Raw genomic sequence first — 21,474 nt, forward strand, 5'->3', positions numbered from 1 at the left:
TGTATAAAATATATCATGTCTTTAATGGACCGAGTATAAGATATAACACATCATAGTTCTAACAAGTTTGTGTATAAAATATGTCTTTAATGGACTGAGTATAAGATATTACACATCATAGTTCTAACAAGTGTGTGTATAAAATATATCATGTCTTTAATAGACTGAGTATAAGATATAACACATCATAGTTCTAACAAGTGTGTGTATAAAATATGTCTTTAATGGACCGAGTATAAGATATAACACATCATAGTGCTAACAAGTGTGTGTATAAAATATATCATGTCTTTAATGGACTGAGTATAAGATATAACACATCATAGTTCTAACAACTGTGTGTATAAAATATGTATTTAATGGACCGAGTATAAGATATAACACATCATAGTTCTAACAAGTGTGTGTATAAAATATATCATGTCTTTAATAGACTGAGTATAAGATATAACACATCATAGTTCTAACAAGTGTGTGTATAAAATATATCATGTCTTTAATAGACTGAGTATAAGATATAACACATCATGGTTCTAACAAGTGTGTGTATAAAATATATCATGTCTTTAATAGACTGAGTATAAGATATAACACATCATAGTTCTAACAAGTGTGTGTATAAAATATATCATGTCTTTAATGGACCGAGTATAAGATAACACATCATAGTTCTAACAAATGTGTGTATAAAATATATCATGTCTTTAATGGACCGAGTATAAGATATAACACATCATAGTTCTAACAAGTGTGTGTATAAAATATGTCTTTAATAGACTGAGTATAAGATATAACACATCATAGTTCTAACAAGTGTGTGTATAAAATATGTCTAATGGACTGAGTATAAGATATAACACATCATAGTTCTAACAAGTGTGTGTATAAAATATATCATGTCTTTAATAGACTGAGTATAAGATATAACACATAGTTCTAACAAGTGTGTGTATAAAATATATCATGTCTTTAATAGACTGAGTATAAGATATAACACATCATAGTTCTAACAAGTGTGTGTATAAAATATATCATGTCTTTAATAGACTGAGTATAAGATATAACACATCATAGTTCTAACAAGTGTGTGTATAAAATATATCATGTCTTTAATAGACTGAGTATAAGATATAACACATCATTGTTCTAACAAGTGTGTGTATAAAATATATCATGTCTTTAATAGACTGAGTATAAGATATAACACATCATAGTTCTAACAAGTGTGTGTATAAAATATATCATGTCTTTAATAGACTGAGTATAAGATATAACACATCATAGTTCTAACAAGTGTGTGTATAAAATATATCATGTCTTTAATAGACTGAGTATAAGATATAACACATCATAGTTCTAACAAGTGTGTGTATAAAATATATCATGTCTTTAATAGACTGAGTATAAGATATAACACATCATAGTTCTAACAAGTGTGTGTATAAAATATATCATGTCTTTAATAGAGTGAGTATAAGATATAACACATCATAGTTCTAACAAGTGTGTGTATAAAATATGTCTAATGGACTGAGTATAAGATATAACACATCATAGTTCTAACAAGTGTGTGTATGAAATATATCATGTCTTTAATGGATCGAGTATAAGATATAACACATCATAGTTCTAACAAGTGTGTGTATAAAATATATCATGTCTTTAATGGACTGAGTATAAGATATAACACATCATAGTTCTAACAAGTGTGTGTATAAAATATATCATGTCTTTAATGGATCGAGTATAAGATATAACACATCATAGTTCTAAGTAGTGTGTGTATAAAATATATCATGTCTTTAATAGACTGAGTATAAGATATAACACATCATAGTTCTAACAAGTGTGTGTATAAAATATATCATGTCTTTAATAGACTGAGTATAAGATATAACACATCATAGTTCTAAGAAGTGTGTGTATAAAATATATCATGTCTTTAATAGACTGAGTATAAGATATAACACATCATAGTTCTAACAAGTGTGTGTATAAAATATGTCATGTCTTTAATAGACTGAGTATAAGATCTAACACATCATAGTTCTAACAAGTGTGTGTAAAATATATCATGTCTTTAATGGACTGAGTATAAGATCTAACACATTATAGTTCTAACAAGTGTGTGTATAAAATATATCATGTCTTTAATAGACTGAGTATAAGATATAACACATCATAGTTCTAACAAGTGTGTGTATAAAATATATCATGTCTTTAATAGACTGAGTATAAGATATAACACATCATAGTTCTAAGAAGTGTGTGTATAAAATATATCATGTCTTTAATAGACTGAGTATAAGATATAACACATCATAGTTCTAACAAGTGTGTGTATAAAATATGTCATGTCTTTAATAGACTGAGTATAAGATCTAACACATCATAGTTCTAACAAGTGTGTGTAAAATATATCATGTCTTTAATGGACTGAGTATAAGATCTAACACATCATAGTTCTAACAAGTGTGTGTAAAATATATCATGTCTTTAATGGACTGAGTATAAGATATAACACATGATAGTTCTAACAAGTGTGTGTATAAAATATATCATGTCTTTAATAGACTGAGTATAAGATATAACACATCATAGTTCTAACAAGTGTGTGTATAAAATATATCATGTCTTTAATAGACTGAGTATAAGATATAACACATCATAGTTCTAACAAGTGTGTGTATAAAATATATCATGTCTTTAATAGACTGAGTATAAGATATAACACATCATAGTTCTAACAAGTGTGTGTATAAAATATGTCTTTAAAGGACTGAGTATAAGATATAACACATCATAGTTCTAAGAAGTGTGTGTAAAATATATCATGTCTTTAATAGACTGAGTATAAGATATAACACATCATGGTTTTAACAAGTGTGTGTATAAAATACCGTATTTTCCGGTTAATAAGCCGAATCGCCGAATAAGCAGAGGCAAATTTTCAGCTCTGAAAATGAGGGTTTTTGCTTATTACCGCCCAATAACCTGAAGCCATTTTTAAGAAGTAACAAGTTTCTTCAAAATGATTTCTTAGTCTCGTTTCAGCGTCAGCATGCATGTTGTGTGTGATCACTGGCGTTCTGTAGTAAAGCAGAACGTGTCGTATTGAGACAGAGATGGAATCAATATGTCATTCGTTATTGGCTCCACTCACTGTAATTAGGTAACCAATGAAATTCCAGAAACAACGTTGCACTGTAGTCTTAACGTGCTTTGCTGATGGGACAAAATTACCGCCTATGTAATTAGGTAACCAATGAAATTCCAGAAACAACGTTGCACTGTAGTCTTAACGTGCTTTGCTGATGGGACAAAATTACCGCCTATGGTGATTTTCAAAAGAAAAACATTTCCTAAGAAGAAGAAATTTCCGAAAGGAGTGATCGGCCAATAAGCCGACCCCCAAAAATCAGGTCCAAAATTTAGGGCCAGAAATTCGGCTTATTAGGCGGAAAATACGGTATATCATGTCTTTAATGGACTGAGTACAAGATATAACAAATCGTGGTTCTAACAACTGTATGTATAAAATATATCGTCTTTAATAGACTTGAGTATAAGATATAACACATCATGCTTCTAACACCTGTGTATACTACATCATGGCTGTAATTGTATGTATCAAAAATGTAATACATAATTTTTAATGGACTGTGTCTATAATACATATTACATCATGGCTATAGTTGCCCCTATGTAAAATATAATTCATCATGACTGTAGTGAACTATGTATACAAGTTACACCGTTTGGATATCTGTAACATAATACACCATGGCTCTAATGGACTGAGTTTGTGATACTTTTGTATATAGATCATTATTTGTAATGACTATTATTGTTTGCATATTAAGAAAGAAAACTGTATTGATGTTGTTGACAAGTATCATAAGTTATCTACATATCGACATTTAATTAACTTCTATATTTAAATTATTTAACTCAGTTTCAGGCTATTTGAAATTGTAATATGTAACAACAACCACTATGGTTGTTCATATGCAAGTACATTTACCACTGTTGTTTATGTCTACTTCTACTGCCATTTACCATTGTACATTTTTGCTGGATATCCATTGTCAAGTTTTATGTATGGACCAGATTCTTTACAGTAGATGTCTATAACATGTTGGTGATAAGTTTAAAAAATAAACAAACAGCACACAGTCCACTTGTTTCAAAGTTCCAGATACAACTGTAATTAACAATTACAATTTGAGTTATTTTGATATATTATTTTAACCAGTTATGCATTTTTTAGGTAAGAACTTTGTGTCAACCTAAAATACAATACTTATTTAACACTATTTTGTTCAAGTTTTTTACTGCTTAGAAGTAATGAGTTTTGCTACAGTGAAGCCACATTAGGCTATATGGTAATCAAACCCTTGATTTTAGCATTGTAAATCCAATGACTTATTACTTTTGCATCACTGGGGTCATTAAATCTTTGAGAAAATTTACAGATTCTTGATGACAACAAACACACTTGACATAAAAATTAATTCTAAAGACAGCTGGTATGGGTATTGAAAATTAAAATAAAGTGTCGAATAACTCAACCTTCTTAGATTAACAAAGAGAGTTTATAATTAAAGTTTTAATACCCATACCAGCCATCTTTAGGATGCAAAGAATGTATGGATAATGTATAAGAATGTTGCTTAATTGTGTTATTTCAAGATAATTTGAAGTATGGTATTTGTGTCTGATTAATAAAAAAATTGTCTTTTTGTATCAGTAAATTGTTGTTTAAACATGCACTCTTTAGAGTTTTTGAGGTTATAACTAAATACCCTACATTTTAGTCATGAGCACTGTAAATTTGTAAACTAAGTTCCAAAAACTTTGATGTGAAGTGCTAATTTCAAATCATAATTTGGTGTTAACTACCTGTATAACAGCTCTGATTTTGGCAGACTCTGTAAACATAAAAACTATAATCGAATGTGATATATGTATTATTGTAAGCTTTGTTTTCAATATTATAATTTAGTTGTGGTGATAATGTAATAACCAAAACGTTGTAGCTAGTGAAAAAAGAGCATTTTATAAATAAATAAAGGTACTTTTTCATGATAACACCCAATAATTAAGTCCTGGTTTGTAGTGAATATTCTGATCACCTTAGATACTACTATCCTTCTCAAAAAAAAAATTGATAGAAGGAAATAAAAAAATTCTTAAAACTAGAAGTGTATCAGGGCTCCTTTCCAAACTTAGTCCGTCGTTGGCTTTATTTGTTTGACGAAAAATAAACTTTTTAGCTGGAGAAGTGATATAACATTTTAAAATAAAATTTGTTTCCTTGAGTTTTTGTGAGAGATAAAAAGAATCTGAGATTTCACACTGAGTTTGACTTTCTTATATGCTTAAAAAAATTATGATTTTACCAAAATTACCCAATAGATGGGTACAGCTGTTGGATATACAAGACTGTTTAACTTAATAGTGATCTAATATTGAATACTTATTTGATTTTCATCTAAACAAGACTGTTTAAACTTAAATACTTCAAAAGTGAGTTCAACAACAGAGATAAGGAGAATAATTTGTCTTGACAAAGGGTTTTCTGAAGTAACTGAACCCATCTCTGTGGACTTTGATTTGACAAAGGGTTTTCCAAAGTAACTGAACCCATCTCTGTGGACATTGATTTGACAAAGGGTTTTCTGAAGTAACTGAACCCATCTCTGTGGACTTTGATTTGACAAAGGGTTTTCTGAAGTAACTGAACCCATCTCTGTGGACTTTGATTTGACAATGGGTTTTCCAAAGTAACTGAACCCATCTCTGTGGACATTGATGAAAAGGAAACAATTATTTAAAGTTGTGATTCCATCTATGGTAACCAACGAGGTAATGTAAGTGAATTTATCATAGACTGTGTAATAAGAAATAGAGCAAAAGAAAATAATTAATCTTGTCAGTTGGATTCTAAAGTATTTGAATCAGCCTGTAAGAACTTCCTCATGAAAAGTGAATTATTTAGAGTTTGAAATAAAACTATGATAAACATTAGCATCAAGAATTTGTGTACATACATTTGATATGTTTTGAACATATTATTTGTAAGCAAATTAATTGTGTACTGTTCATTTATTGTTTAAATTTATCACCAACAAGTTACATCTACTGTAAAAGCACATAATCAAAACCTGACAACAGCTTTAATTTGTATGATTTATGTTAAATACCATGTTAATAAGTTAAGTAAATGTGTTTGTCAGATTATAAGAAATGTATCATCTTAAAATAACTAAGACTTGGTAATGTTAATAAGTAAACTGTATTAGTTAAAATATTAACACAAGGTCATGTTGATGATTTATGTTAAATACAATGGTGGGTTTTCACATTAGAACAAGCAAATAGGCAATAGTATCACGTATATTAAAATACATGGTCAGTAGTAAAACATACTCATGCTGATAAGTTGTTACATGAGAGTATAAAAACAGCTCTAAGTAAATTGTATCAATTATGCTAAAACATAGTTTAAAACTAATACATGTTGTTTGAAAACAGGGTGCATTATAGACTCAGTTTTAAACTTTATATATTAACCTCATAAACCACTACTACATACAAGCTTTATCATACATTAGACATTTTTCTGCTCTTGTAAATCACTTGGTCTGTAAATCACTGCTGTATATATGTTTCCTGAGTTTGGAAAGCATGTTATCTTAACCGTTCATGAACTTGTTTGACTGCTACTTTGTATAGAATATTGGTACCAATAATGTGCATCTCTCATGCTTTCACTATTATTTAAAGATTTTTCTGGTTAATTAAGAACTAATACACTGAACAACACACAAAATTCTGTCTTTACTGACAAACTATACATAAACATACATTTCTATACACAATTTGTAAAACACATATGTAGATTTAACAAGGTTTGACCAGTGTCAACTCTAGATCTGATTACTAACTGTCAGGTCACTTGGCATCAGACAGTGATACACTTCTATTAATGGTCTATTATTGGTGTCCATTATTTGTATTTGAGTATGGAACTCAAGTTTCCTGTGATATTGTCTAGAGCAGAAGCAAACTCATAATTGGCCCACATTCATTTGGATGGTCTGTTCTTGTAGGTGTATCATTCACTGTTATGTTACTTGAGGTTGGACATCAAATAAAGTGTCATGTGATATTGTCTGGTGTAACATCAAACCCAAAACTCCACCACGATTGGCCATGTTTAACCGGATGGTCTGTTCTTGCTCAAACAAGTCAACAATCTTCTGCCACTATGATTTAAAAAAAAAAAAATTCTAATTTTAAAGACATTTGGATTATTATGTAAGCAGTTCAGTACAATAATTAGAGAATTATTTCATCCAGATTTATTGTAATCACTAAATAATACTTTTGGCCACAAACATAATAATGAAATTTAAGTACAGAAAAACAATATATCTACAAGTTCATTTGGCTTCTTAATATTATAAGAGTTAGAAATAATAGTGTAAATAAGTGTGAAATAAAAAATCACAAATTTCTTGATTATGGCTCCACAAATCTATTTTTTCAAGCTTCATAGTAACTGAGAACAGAAGTATGGATGTTAGCATAATTACCTTTTCTCACATATTAGCTTTTCCGAGTTTTTCACTCACTGCTAGTCTTGAGGTTCCCACCTAAATTAACATGTTTCCACATGCTATGTTACACTGTAGCAGCATGTAAATGAGCATGTGACAACACCCCATCAATAGGAATGCACCACAGTTCCTAGTACAGCTGGCTCCCTCTATATTGATTTTTCAATCATCACTTCAAGATTAAGCAAGAAAAGATCAATTGAAAGTAAGAATCTATCAAATACACTTTCACTGTTGGAAATGTTATGTTTCAATACAATACCTTATCTTTTTCCATAAATTAGTTAGAATCATACATTAAAATAGTAGAGAGACCAGTACAATAGTTACCTAGATAAGTGCCCTAAGAAAACCCATGAACTGTGATACACTACTCCCTGTAAACGTACAGAGAAACACCTATGGAAAAACTACATGGTTTCTGTATCTTATCATTCATAACAAAATATATGTGTGTGTGTTGTTAAATTGGACAGAAAACAAACACAGTCCAGAATCAGAACATGGATGTGCTAAATGATGTAGTTTGACATCAAACTGTATGCAGTGGGTCAACAACAGTTGAAAACCAAGTGTCACTGGTATTGTTTATCCAATCCATGGTAGAAGGAGTATCCAGTCATCTTCATCCAAATCCTAGAAAGGAAAAGTAACCTCCATTCTGCTAATCTAGGAAGTGCTCATGTGTGCTATCCCTGTATACATCCAACACCAGGGAACTTGCTATTCAGGAAATGGTAGGATAGAGGAAAGCACATGTGTTGGGTGCACTCCAGTCCAAAGGTAGGCACTTTCAGATATTGTTCTTCTGGTCTCTATGAATCTACAGCCAAGAAAGAAGATGCTAAACAGATCATCCACAGCAGATAAGAATAACAAGAGAAATATCTTGATCAAAGAAACAGACAAGAATAGCACAAACCAAATAACAATGAACCATAAAGAAGGTGATCAGAATCATAACAAGAATAAAAGTGAGAAACAGAGTGAAGGAAAGTAGGACTAAGTGAGTTGTCCCTTTCACAAGTTAAAGGAGTTTCAGGGAGAAAAGTACAATCAGGATAAAGAATAATATAATTTGGAAAACATCAGTAACATACACGAGACAACCTATGGGCATAGACAAAAAAAGTAAAAGACTGAAGGAACAATAAGCTAAAGGGCATGGAAAACAACATTCTGGTCTCAGTCAGGAAAGACTACAGGGTAAGATGAATGATGAAGATCAAAGAAGAAGAAGACATGGTAATAATGGTAACATTTGAAAGTATCAGACAGTGCAACCATGTAGCCAGCAATTGTCTTAAGCAATAAGCTTTGTTCAAAGTGCCATGTTAAAAAATTCAGAAATATGGGTAGAAAGGAGGCTGGGAAGGGGATAAATTGTGAGGCAGAGACCAACACTGAAGTATGTACAATCTTCACTGGCACACTAAGAGGAAGGAAAAGGAATGGAATGAGAAAGAAGGAAAGTTACACATGAAGATAGTATTGAACATCTCACAAGGGATCACACAAAACCCATGCACGAAGATGGAGTGGCAAAACCATCTGATGAAACAGAGAGAGAAGTGGGGCTACATGAGTAGGAAGCGAGACAGAGGACCAGAGAACAACCAACAGTGGAAACCATGGCTGAGCTGATCAGGAGTGAGAACTGAGAAGGACTCAAAAATGTGTCCTAAACGGGAAGAACTAGTCCTGACTGAACACATCCATAGCAAGAGCTGAAGGACTATAAATCAAGAAATTTAGTGTTATGATGAATCCAGAAAAGAAGTTCCCAGCTGTAAGATAATCTGTAACAAAATTTAAGACACCCACAATATGATAAGAAATAAGATGTAGTTGTAAAGAACAGGCCCAGAAAAGGAGACTGAGTATGTGGAAACAGTGACAGGAAGACTGGGTGACTCATGGTAACTCAAGCGAGAGACAAATATACACTTGTCTAGATTACCAAATTTAAGACACCCACAATATGATAAGAAATAAGATGTAGTTGTAAAGAACAGGCCCAGAAAAGGAGACTGAGTATGTGGAAACAGTGACAGGAAGACTGGGTGACTCATGGTAACTCAAACGAGAGACAAATATACACTTGTCTAGATTACCAAATTTAAGACACCCACAATATGATAAGAAATAAGATGTAGTTGTAAAGAACAGGCCCAGAAAAGGAGACTGAGTATGTGGAAACAGTGACAGGAAGACTGGGTGACTCATGGTAACTCAAGCGAGAGACAAATATACACTTGTCTAGATTACCAAATTTAAGACACCCACAATATGATAAGAAATAAGATGTAGTTGTAAAGAACAGGCCCAGAAAAGGAGACTGAGTATGTGGAAACAGTGACAGGAAGACTGGGTGACTCATGGTAACTCAAACGAGAGACAAATATACACTTGTCTAGATTACCAAATTTAAGACACCCACAATATGATAAGAAATAAGATGTAGTTGTAAAGAACAGGCCCAGAAAAGGAGACTGAGTATGTGGAAACAGTGACAGGAAGACTGGGTGACTCATGGTAACTCAAACGAGAGACAAATATACACTTGTCTAGATTACCAAATTTAAGACACCCACAATATGATAAGAAATAAGATGTAGTTGTAAAGAACAGGCCCAGAAAAGGAGACTGAGTATGTGGAAACAGTGACAGGAAGACTGGGTGACTCATGGTAACTCAAACGAGAGACAAATATACACTTGTCTAGATTACCAAAAACCATCAAAGTAAAATGATCAAATGCTTGGCATACCATCAAAAGTGCTAAGAAATTGATATGAAAGGATGATTTACTGTGGGTACTATCAACCTAACACTTCTTGAGAGCCTACATATGTACCCTAAATCTTCAAAGATGCACCTGCAAACAGATGGAGATCCAGACAAGAGGGAGGAACAGAAACTCCTTCTGTGGTATTGGCTTTGACAAGCTATCAGGACAAGTCAATGAGTAGGGAAGAAAGAAGGCAAACACTGGAAAAACAAGATATCCTGAGTGAAGTTCCACTGATGGTACAGAGTCCACTGAAGATGAATAACATGAATGTGACCCAAAGGGATAAGGGACTCCAAGGATAACTAAGTCTTCAAAAGAAAAAAAACTTCCTGTACAGTGACAGTAAGAGAGAACACTGGGTTACAAAATAAGCATTCCATGTCTCTCAAGCTAAGATGGCTGAGTCAAGATTAAATGTGAATTGAAAAACACACCCAAATTAACAAGGTACTGAACTGGTGTGAGATGAGACTTCTGTTTCATCATCAATCCAGATTTGAATATTCTTGAAGGAAGAGTATGGTCACTGGAAGCTGTTGGAACAGTCAAAAGGAGCCAGATGTCAATATAATGGTGAAACTATGGTCCTAGTCAATGAATTTGAAGAGCAAAAGTCTGACTACCTGATAAAAAAAATATGGGCTCAAAGCTAGATTAAAAGGGACAGCAAAGAATTGAAACACTTGACCTCAGTGAACAAACCAAAGGCAACTCCTGAAAGCAGGTGAAAATAGAAAGTGAAGATAAAGCTTATGAGACAGTAACCTTGGTCATTCAAAGACCTGGCAAGAAGACCTGTGAAACTGCAAAGAAAACCTTTACAGTAAAAAGAAAGACTGATGAAGCAGTTGAAGCTCAAAAGATCAATAGCTGGACATCAATCTCCTGTTTTCTTGAAAACAATGAAGAGATGTGAAAAAAAAATCATTTTATAGTGTCTTTTGTTAAGAGCTTCAAAACTCTTTCTTATAGATGCTGGTATCAAACTGCATTCCACAGAGGAGGGAATGATATGGGAATGTGAATAAAGAAGGAAGAAGAGAAAAATGAAGAATTAATCCCTTTGATAACAGTTGAAGGACCCAACAACTGGCTGCAAATAGGCACTAAAAATCTGCAACCTGAGCCAAACATACATCTGTTTTGCCCAAATCTAATGGATAGTCACAGTCAATACTGATGATGGTGAAGACAACAGTGACAGTAATGATGGGTCGTAGCAGAAATACAAAAAGGGAAAAGAGAGGAAGCTGAAGGAAGGAACAGGATTAGAAGTGTAGGAGAGGCTTAGGAAGGACAGGAAGCCAGAGAAAGGTAACAGAGATAATAAGCTCAGAAAAGGAACTAAGAAAGTAGGATGTTCCTACCTAATAACTCCCAACATGAAAGCAACCATGTATAGAGAGATAAACCAGGAGAAGATAAACATGCAAGCATAGAAGAGATGAGAGTATAAGTACTTGCCTGTAATCTTTCAGGTGAACAGTGGATAGCACTGGAAAGAGCAAAGATGAAGGAAAGATAGTGCAATAGAGTTGTATGCATGAGACATGAGAATAGAGCTGGTAAAAGGGAAGATAAGGGATCTGACCTTCAAGCTTGTATAAGTAACTCCAAATTATGGAAGTCCAAAAAAGAGAAATTCAGCCTATTAAATAAACCAAGTCATGCTGGGCCAGCATAAAAATAAAGGTGAGTTAAAACTTGATAAGTCTGGACCTGAATGTCCAGAGAAAGTAAAACAAAATAATCATTACCAGGGCCTGAATGTCAGCAGAAAGAGGTAAAACAAAACAATCATTAGCAGGGCCTGAATGTCAGCAGAAAAGGTAAAACAAAACAATCAGCAGCAGGGCCTGAATGTCAGGAAAAGGAGGTAAAACAAAACATTCATTAGCAGGGCCTGAATGTCAGGAGAAAGAAGTAAAACAAAACAATCAGCAGCAGGGCCTGAATGTCAGGAGAAGGAGGTAAAACAAAACATTCATTAGCAGGGCCTGAATGTCAGGGGAAGTAAAACAAAACATTCATTAGCAGGGCCTGAATGTCAGGAGAAAGAAGTAAAACAAAACAATCAGCAGCAGGGCCTGAATGTCAGCAGAAAGAGGTAAAACAAAACAATCATTAGCAGGGCCTGAATGTCAGGAGAAAGAAGTAAAACAAAACAATCATTAGCAGGGCCTGAATGTTAGGGGAAGGAAGTAAAACAAAACATTCATTAGCAGGGCCTGAATGTCAGGAGAAAGAAGTAAAACAAAACAATCATTAGCAGGGCCTGAATGTTAGGGGAAGGAAGTAAAACAAAACAATCATTAGCAGGACCTGAATGTCAGGAGAAGGAAGTAAAACAAAACAATCATTAGCAGGACCTGAATGTCAGGAGAAGGAAGTAAAACAAAACAATCAGTAGCAAGGCCTGAATGCAGAAAGGAAGGGGAAGAATCATAAGATACAGGAGAAAGGAGCAAAAGGTAACACACCTAAAAAAATATATCTATGAAAAATCAGAAATGGCAGCAGATTGTGAAGGTGCAACAAAAGCCTGTCTAAATTGTTGTCCTACAGAATCCTACAAGTAAGGGATATCAGTACAGGAAGGATCAGGCTGCTGATAGGACTCCAACTCTTCATGCATCATGGCTGACAACCTCTCAACAGACATTATGGGGCTGACAACTCCTAAACAAAGGAGCTCAATGAGAACTGTTGTCTGTCTTACTTAAATAAGATCTTGTGGATGATGTTAGATCAAGCAGTAATTATATAAATCATTATAATGTGGAAAGTAATCAATAATGTTCTTTCAAAAATTGCATAAAGCAACAAAAAAAGTGAAAAGTTAAACCACTTGTGTGAGGAAAAATAATATATCTAAACAAGCAAGTGCCATTTGAGAAGTGATGACAATCAGTCCAGAGGGAGTCAGCTGTGCTAGGAGGATATGTATTGGTGTAGGGCTGTCTCATGTTACTTTGCATGTTATAGCACAGTAATAGCATGTGTCAATACAAGTTTATAAGACAACCTTATGGCTGGTGGTGAGGGAAATATTGTGCACATAAAACTGGGAAAAGCTAATATGTGAGTGAGGTAAGGCATTCTATCAGAAAGAAAAATGGACCCTAGTTATGGAAACTTCACAGTAACTGAAAAAACAACTACAGATACAAAAATATACTGTCTTTATGCAAAGTTCACAGTTACTATAAATACACCTATGGATAAAAATACCCTAATTATAAAAACATACTTTTGGGTGGTATGTTAAGGTTTGGTTTAATGTTTAGGAATATCTTGACCATTTAATTACACATCTTACTGTAAGGGCTATATTTTGAGGTTTGGATGCAGAGAATACAAGTCTTACACACAGCAGATGTAAGCTTGAAATGGTGAAAAATCATTGGCTAAAAAGTCTAATAATGATAACAAAACAGTGATTTAACATTAAACCTTATTTATTGCTCACATAGGTAATAGGAGGTTTACAGTTTAGGCCTGAAACATCAACAAAAGTTAAACACAACAACATACTAAACCTTTGTACTCTGTTTTTATAAACAATACAAGTTAAATAGTATACTTTCATGAAGTTTCATTATTATGTTTTTTGAATCACAGTTACACCAAAGGTTAAAAAGTAATCTCAAACTCACTTTCATTAACACTACATCTATCATAAAAACAAAGCAAGGCCATTCAAATAATCACTACCCACTATTTATTCATATATTTACTATTTAAACACTACTTATAAACTTATTTACTGCTTTTATAATACTTACACGTTGAACAATACTTTAATAAAATTCAACATCACAAACCTGCTGCACACGTTCCATATCTATCTCTGCTCTTCTAAGTTTTTCCCAACAAAAATGTTTTAAACATTTCTTTTTGGGCATTCTGCAAAATTCTCCACTCTTTTCAAAAACATTGACTAATAGAGGGCAACCACAGACTTCATCATCAGCAACCTTAGAAACATAGATAACTGTATTAGAGTTTAAAAACTACATAGATACAAACCTTTAATTCAGTTCTACACTATAACAACAATACAGTTTCTATTATCTTAACAAACAGGAACATACAAAGTATGTTTAGCTATTCTCATCACCAGTTCATTTTCAGTTTCATTATAAGTAGAAATCTTTCTCTAATCAAAAAGTTATTTTGTTTTCAAGCATAAAGCATAAAACACAATTAAATAAACAGAGTTACTGGTACTAACCTTAGGGTCTTTGGAGTGTTCTGGACAGAGTATTCGTAGTCTCTTACAATATGTTCGTTGTTGAGGGTTATAATAGTCACAGAACATGCTGTTCCCTTCAATTCTCGTTTTGAAGTAAGATGCAACAAAAGTCTGGCTTTCATACTAAGTAAACAAAAGGAAGTTGTTACATTAAAGTAATGTAGATATTCCTACATTCCTAATGTAGATATGTCTGAAAGAATACATTTATAGATATTACATTAAAATAACACACAATTCCTAATCTAGTTATGTCTTAAAGAAAACATGTATAGATATTACATGAAAATAACACTTCCTAACATAGTTATGTCTGAAAGAACACTTCCTAATGTAGTCATGTCTGAAAGAACATGAGTATAGATGAAACATCAGAATAACACACTTTTTAATGTAGTTACCACTGAAAGAACACAAGTACAGATGTTAGATCAAATGTTAATGTTTTCCAACACTAAAAATGTATTTCTGGTAGATTCTCACTTCCTCTCACACATACACTTGTCCAAATTCACCACCGTCTTCTATATGCACACCAGTAGTTCACACATACACCTGTCCAAATTCACCACTGTCTTCTATATGCACACCAGTAGTTCACACATACACCTGTCCAAATTCACCACTGTCTTCTATATAGTAGTCTTAAGGCTCCTACCTAACCTCATGTGTCCAAGTGACACTGCTGCACTGTTGCAAGCGTGGCACAGCCCTCCATCAAAAGCAGTGCACACTAGTGAAGATGGCTCCCTCTACACTGATTGTTAAATCATTACTTTATGACAAGAAAGTAAGATGCACTAAAAGTGAGAAGGAAGGGTGAAAGGTATGAGACTCTAAAGGATGGGTTCTTCATTTTCAATCTCAACATGGCCTAGTCTTCTCCACTTCATCTGGGGCTATAGAGAGTTTGGTTTCCACAACTCTTGTCTTTTCCTTATCTTACTATGTGAAAGGTTCTCTCATTTGGAGACTTCAGGTTTCATGGAACCCTTTATTTCCTCAGGATGTGCTCATATGCATCTTTCTCAGCAAACTCTATACAATCTGTGGAACCTTTCTTAGGATCCCTTATTTTCCTCTATCTATCTTCCTGCTCACCAGTACCTCAAGTCTGGTCTTCATTTTGTTTACTGATGTTTACATGCTAGGAAGGAGTAACTTCTCTGAACTGTTTTAAAACTTCAAGTCAATTAATTCTAGAGGAATCAACACTTCATTTCAATGTTTTTAAACTTTTAGTGGTTTTTCAGGCTTTGGCTCTTCTAGTAGTACAAGTCTGGTAATGAATTATTTGAATTGTGGTAGTCTGTATCAGTCTTTGTTTCTCAACTTCCTGGAGCTCATTCTCAGTAAGTCTTCCTTGTGACTAACTGGATACCCTGAATTTTACCATATCTCAACAAAACAAGTTCCCATGGGGCGATCCTTCAGTTCTTGTGTTTGTCTATGGGCACCACTCACATCAATGTCATTGCCACTTTTAAAACATGCCAGGTTTTGCTTATTCTGCTCTTTGACCTCATAAACATTGACACCAAGAATGGATGTATTCAGTTTGGACTAGTCCAGTCTTTTCCCTTTATGTTTACCTTCTATACTTTTCTTCTTCATGTTCTACAGGTTGAGTCCTTTATGTGATGCCCTTTCAGCTTTTTCAGTTGTGGTTTCCTCTGTTGAGCCTTCCAACAACACTTTTATTCTACTCCTTTACCCTCTTATTCATTTTTTAACCTTGTATTTCTTTCCCACCTAACCATGTTGCCACTCTGGCTTTACACGTAAGATTTTATCCAATGTCTTGATTCACTTCATCTTTAACCTTTCCATTATGTTTACTGGTCTTCCTTCTTGGTAAATCAGCAAAAATGTTAAATTGGCAACTCCATCATTATTCTTCCCTTATCACTTTTTGTTCCCCATCTCTCTGAATTCATGTGGGTTTTTTTTTACCAGGAATAATTAGTGTTGTATATTTCTTGTTATTCTCTACTACTAACCAGTTTTTCCATTGCTACTGTTTTTATTTCCTAGCTTAACTATGCTCTTCTGTTCCTTTCTGCCTTCCCATCTGGAATCTGAATGTTATCTTCCATGCCCTTATCCTCCCCTCCTCCTCTTTGAAACCTTTGTCTTCCTTATCACCTGTTGTTATCCACATTCAGATATACGTCATCATTTGTTTTCATCAATCCTCTCCAGTGGCATGTGAGGGTGACAAAGTATTCACATCTTTATTGTCACTTGGATCCTGCTCACTTCCTCTGTCTTGTAAGTTAACTCTATTGTTATTTGGTCCTTCCTTTTGTAGTTCCCAATCCTGGTTCCTTCATTCCATGATATTCTTCAACTTGTGATCTTCCTCCCATTAATCTTAATTATCCATGTTGTGCATTATTCATTGGATGAGATGCATGTAAGTGCTTCCAGGTGTATTATCATCAAATTCAGCACCTTATCCACTTCCATTTGCAATTAGAGGAGACTATTTAGGCTGGCATGTAAACAACCCAACCCTCACACTATTTTCATCATTTGTCCACTTCACACAATTGAAATGGGAAAAAGTGAGCTTGAGAAAGGCTAACAAAAGATAATGTAACAGAAGGTGGAAGAAGAAACTCCAAAGTTCAAAATATGAGTTTCAGCTTGATTGTAAGCCAAAGCACATACCTTGTTTTTGGGGGATATCAGTGGAATAACATAATATCCTGAAGAAGGGAGAATTAACAATAAGGAATAAAAGAAAATGAAGGTAAAATACTTGAGAAGCAATGTGACAGACGATCACAGAATATCAAGACAGATTCACATCGACACTAAAAGAAATTTTTCCAAATTTAGGTGATGGCAAAAAATAGCCAAAAAGCCACTTTACATAGAAAAGAAATGTGTGAAGACATGAAAAATGCCCCAACTATTTGCAAGGCAATACCACCCACTGCAAGATGGCCACCATGACCCCTGAGATATAAAGTTCCCAACATCATTTTAGTAGGCAGTCTCGAGTGAAAAAAGTCCTTATATTCACTCATAGACCATCTCTACAAAATACATGTTGTGAAGGATAAGAGTTACAGAATTCTCTTTCTACAAGTTTGCTTTGTACAAACTACAATAAAATATTGATGTTTAAAAATCTCATGCAAGTTAAAAAAACATCTGAGAACATGAGTGCCAAACATGATGACTGAACAGAGCTACAGAAGAAACCGGCTGCACTAGGAGTTCATGTCACATGCTCATTTGTATACAACACCACATGAAGGAACATGAGATCAGATAGGAGACAAAAGGCCAGAAACAACCACAAAAATGCTCATATATAGATAAAAGCATCAAATACAGAGAACTATATGTGAGTGGAAGTTATGTATTCTCTCTGAATAACGCCCACTTCCTAACCTGATTATGCCTAAATCACGCACACTTCCTAACCAGGGTATGTCTGAATAACGCACACTTCCTAACCTGGTTATGTCTGAATAATGCACACTTCCTAACCTGGTTATGCCTGAACCACGCACACTTCCTAACCTGGTTATGTCTGAATCACGCACACTTCCTAACCTGGTTAAGCCTGAATCACGCACACTTCCTAACCTGGTTAAGCCTGAATCACGCACACTTCCTAACCTGGTTACGCCTGAATCACGCACACTTCCTAACCTGGTTACGCCTGAATCACGCACACTTCCTAACCTGGTTACGCCTGAATCACGCACACTTCCTAACCTGGGTATGTCTGAATAATGCACACTTCTAACCTGCTTATATCTGAATAACACACACACTTCCTAACCTGGTTATGTCTGAATAATGCACACTTCCTAACCTGGTTATGTCTGAATAACACACTTTCTAACCAGGTTACATGTGAATAACACCACTTCCTAGCCTGATTATGTGTGAATAACACACTTCTAACCTGGTTATATCTGAATAACACACACACTTTCTAACCTGGTTACGTGTGAATAACACACTTGCTAACCTGGTTATATCTGAATAACACCACTTTTTAACTTGGTTAGGTGTGAATAAACACAAGTATAAAATGTTTGTAACAGTAAAATGCTTCATAATAATATAAAAACATTACATTCATTAGGATAGAATTTACTGCAACTCTGACAGCGCAAAGCAATACTATTTGAAAACTACTTAAATTCACATTAATACTGCTTTAAGTTGCAGTAAAAAGAGCTGAATTTAATATTTTATAGATAATATCATTAGATACCTGGAAAGAAGCACATCTTTCACTTCAATGTAAAATTTCAAAAGCTTTCCTCTTTGTAGTTTTTCATATAAATGTTTTTCAAACATGTTTTATTTAAAAAGTATATATATTTAATTACATAAAGATTTTAACAACAAACGTCCTGCATTTTACCTTGTTGAAACATTTCTCCATGTGCTTCAGTGCTGTTCTTGCTCCAATTTCATGGCCACAAGTTACACAATATACACTTAGCTCTCCTTCATCTGTTTCGCCTTCCTGGCTCTGAAAAACATGCACACACAGTTATAGCTGTCTAACACACAATTTAAACTTTACAGTAAACAAAACTAAATTCAAAATCACAGGTATAATAGAAACAAAACATATGTTTTAAAGTAAACAAAATTCCACTATAAAATGTAACTTATGTTTCACAGTAAACAATTTAGTTATACTAAAGAAGTGTATTTGGAAAGGATTGGTATGTCACCTATGTTTTTATATCTGAAGTTAACTCTCTCAATAAAGAATTTGATCAACCATGTGACCTCTTTGTACTCATTTCAAGTCTTTTTAGATGTGATACTTCATTCAATACAGTGTGTATATCTTAGCAGTCTTTCAGTTAATATTATCAGTCTTTCACAAAAAAATTTGGTGAAGTATTTTTAATAAAATAATGATTTGTCCATGAATATACTGTATTTGTTTTGAATATTTTATGTGCAAAGTAAGCTTCATGTTAAAATTAAAAATATTTTTCCTTATCTCAAAAATCTCAAATTTCTTATGTGTAATTCCTAAAGCCTCTTAAATGCGTTTTGAATGTTTTTAATCAGTAAAACTATATAATATCTATTATTTTCTCTCTCCTATCTCAAAATGGGATTGATCAATTTGAATGACCTCCCAATCATGAAAAAAAATTAAAATAAATCTAACTAAGCCTTTTTTCCTTTTAGAATGGCTTCAAATGGTAACATGAAACTACATATATTTATCCTAAGTAGCTCAAGGTTTGTAACAGTATACCTCTATTTATAATTAAATTGTTTTATTCATGTACTCCAGAGATGTCATTGTCCCTAAAAGAGAGAGCACTGAAAGACACAACTAAGATGGAACTAACAGGACAGTATATGGAAACCCATGGAAGGAGTATAACTGGTAAGTCCAAAAATAACCAGTTAAAGTCAGAAAAAAGAACGGCTGACCAGAAGTAGAGTGCCCCCAAAGGTCACAAGAGGTTAACAGATAAAATGGAGAAGAGGAGCTATGTTTGTTACAAAATTTACATGTTGCAAATCATAAACCAGCAGTAATGCACCAGGATGCTGAAGAAAAGTTAAAGATGGCAAGAAATAAGAGAAAATTGACTGTCATCATGGATGATGATACCACAACATGTCAGATTCATCACAAGAAGGAAATGTCATCTTCATAATAAACAAAAGTTTATCGACACATTTGCATTATAACTGTTGACATAACTTGTGTATGTCCACAAAATTTGTTACTTTTAGTAAACATTACAAACATTTTGCATGCAAAAAAAATAAGTTTTTAATGAAATGTTACTAAAATTTGGTTATGAAAAACAAATCTATATCGTTACTAGTCTCAGTGCAAGGTGATTTCATGTATGCTTTAAAAAAACTCAAATATTATTTGTATAATCATTACTAGTCTGAGTGCAAGGTGGTTTCATGTATGCTTTAAAAAAACTCAAATATTATTTGTATAATCTCTAAAACCTCCTAAATAGATTTGAAATGTTTGTCTTCAGCAAGACTTTATATTTTACGTTATTTTCTATACTCTAACTATGTGGGGTCTGTAAATTGACCAACCTCGTAACCATCATACAAAAATTAGGAAATATAAATTATGATTTTTTTCATGCTAGTATGACTACATATTATAACAAAAAAATACAAATTTTTAGCTTAACTAGCTGGTCTCATAATGCTATATATTTATTATTTTTTATTATATTGACTGTCCAGTCATGCATACCTAATGCTACTTAACTTTCACTGACACAGGCACATGCACTCAGGTCATGTATCCAGTAAAATAAAACTGCCTTTAGTTTTCCCTGTCTTGGCTGTGTTTTAGTGGACTAGTATTTTGTAACATATGGTCACATTTCAATTATTATACATTATAAATCATTACTATTTAGAAATAAATTATTACTTTTCTTAAAATATAGGACAATAAACCAAGAAGTAAAGCAAACAATTAGCTTTTCTCACTTCAACCTTTGTACTTGGCTGTTAATACCAAAATTTTTTTAGGTTTTGTATATACAGTTGAATAACCAATAAATCATGAATAACTACACTAATACCATGTAATTCTATTATAATTTATTATGCTCACTAACTAAGTTTTATTTATATTTTATAAAATATGAAACTCTGAGCAGACTAAAGACACAGCCTACCTCATTGAAATCCTGAATCAAAAGAATGTGGAAGGTTTTTTAAAGATTAAAATGGCAGGGAAACCATTCTGAGAACATTCCAAACTGTTGATTGGTTGTTCACATGTCATGTGTTGAAGTAAGTGT

The 21,474-nt window shown here is 33.4% G+C and overlaps 1 protein-coding gene across 1 annotated transcript in view; it reads right to left on the minus strand.

The window, feature by feature from the left end:
* Window positions 1–6,824: 6,824 nt before the first annotated feature.
* LOC143230906 (CXXC-type zinc finger protein 1-like) overlaps window positions 6,825–21,474 on the minus strand; it is a 44,125-nt gene continuing 29,475 nt past the window's right edge. Inside the window, exons 11-14 of the mRNA XM_076465241.1 lie at window positions 19,071–19,181; window positions 14,654–14,797; window positions 14,244–14,396; window positions 6,825–7,271 (exon numbers count right to left, since the gene is read on the minus strand). Of these exons, the coding sequence (XP_076321356.1) occupies window positions 7,131–7,271; window positions 14,244–14,396; window positions 14,654–14,797; window positions 19,071–19,181 (549 nt within the window). The 3' untranslated portion in view covers window positions 6,825–7,130. The remainder of the gene's footprint in view (window positions 7,272–14,243; window positions 14,397–14,653; window positions 14,798–19,070; window positions 19,182–21,474) is intronic.

This window comes from Tachypleus tridentatus, chromosome 1, assembly GCF_004210375.1.
Source record: "Tachypleus tridentatus isolate NWPU-2018 chromosome 1, ASM421037v1, whole genome shotgun sequence".
Lineage (NCBI taxonomy): Eukaryota > Metazoa > Arthropoda > Merostomata > Xiphosura > Limulidae > Tachypleus > Tachypleus tridentatus.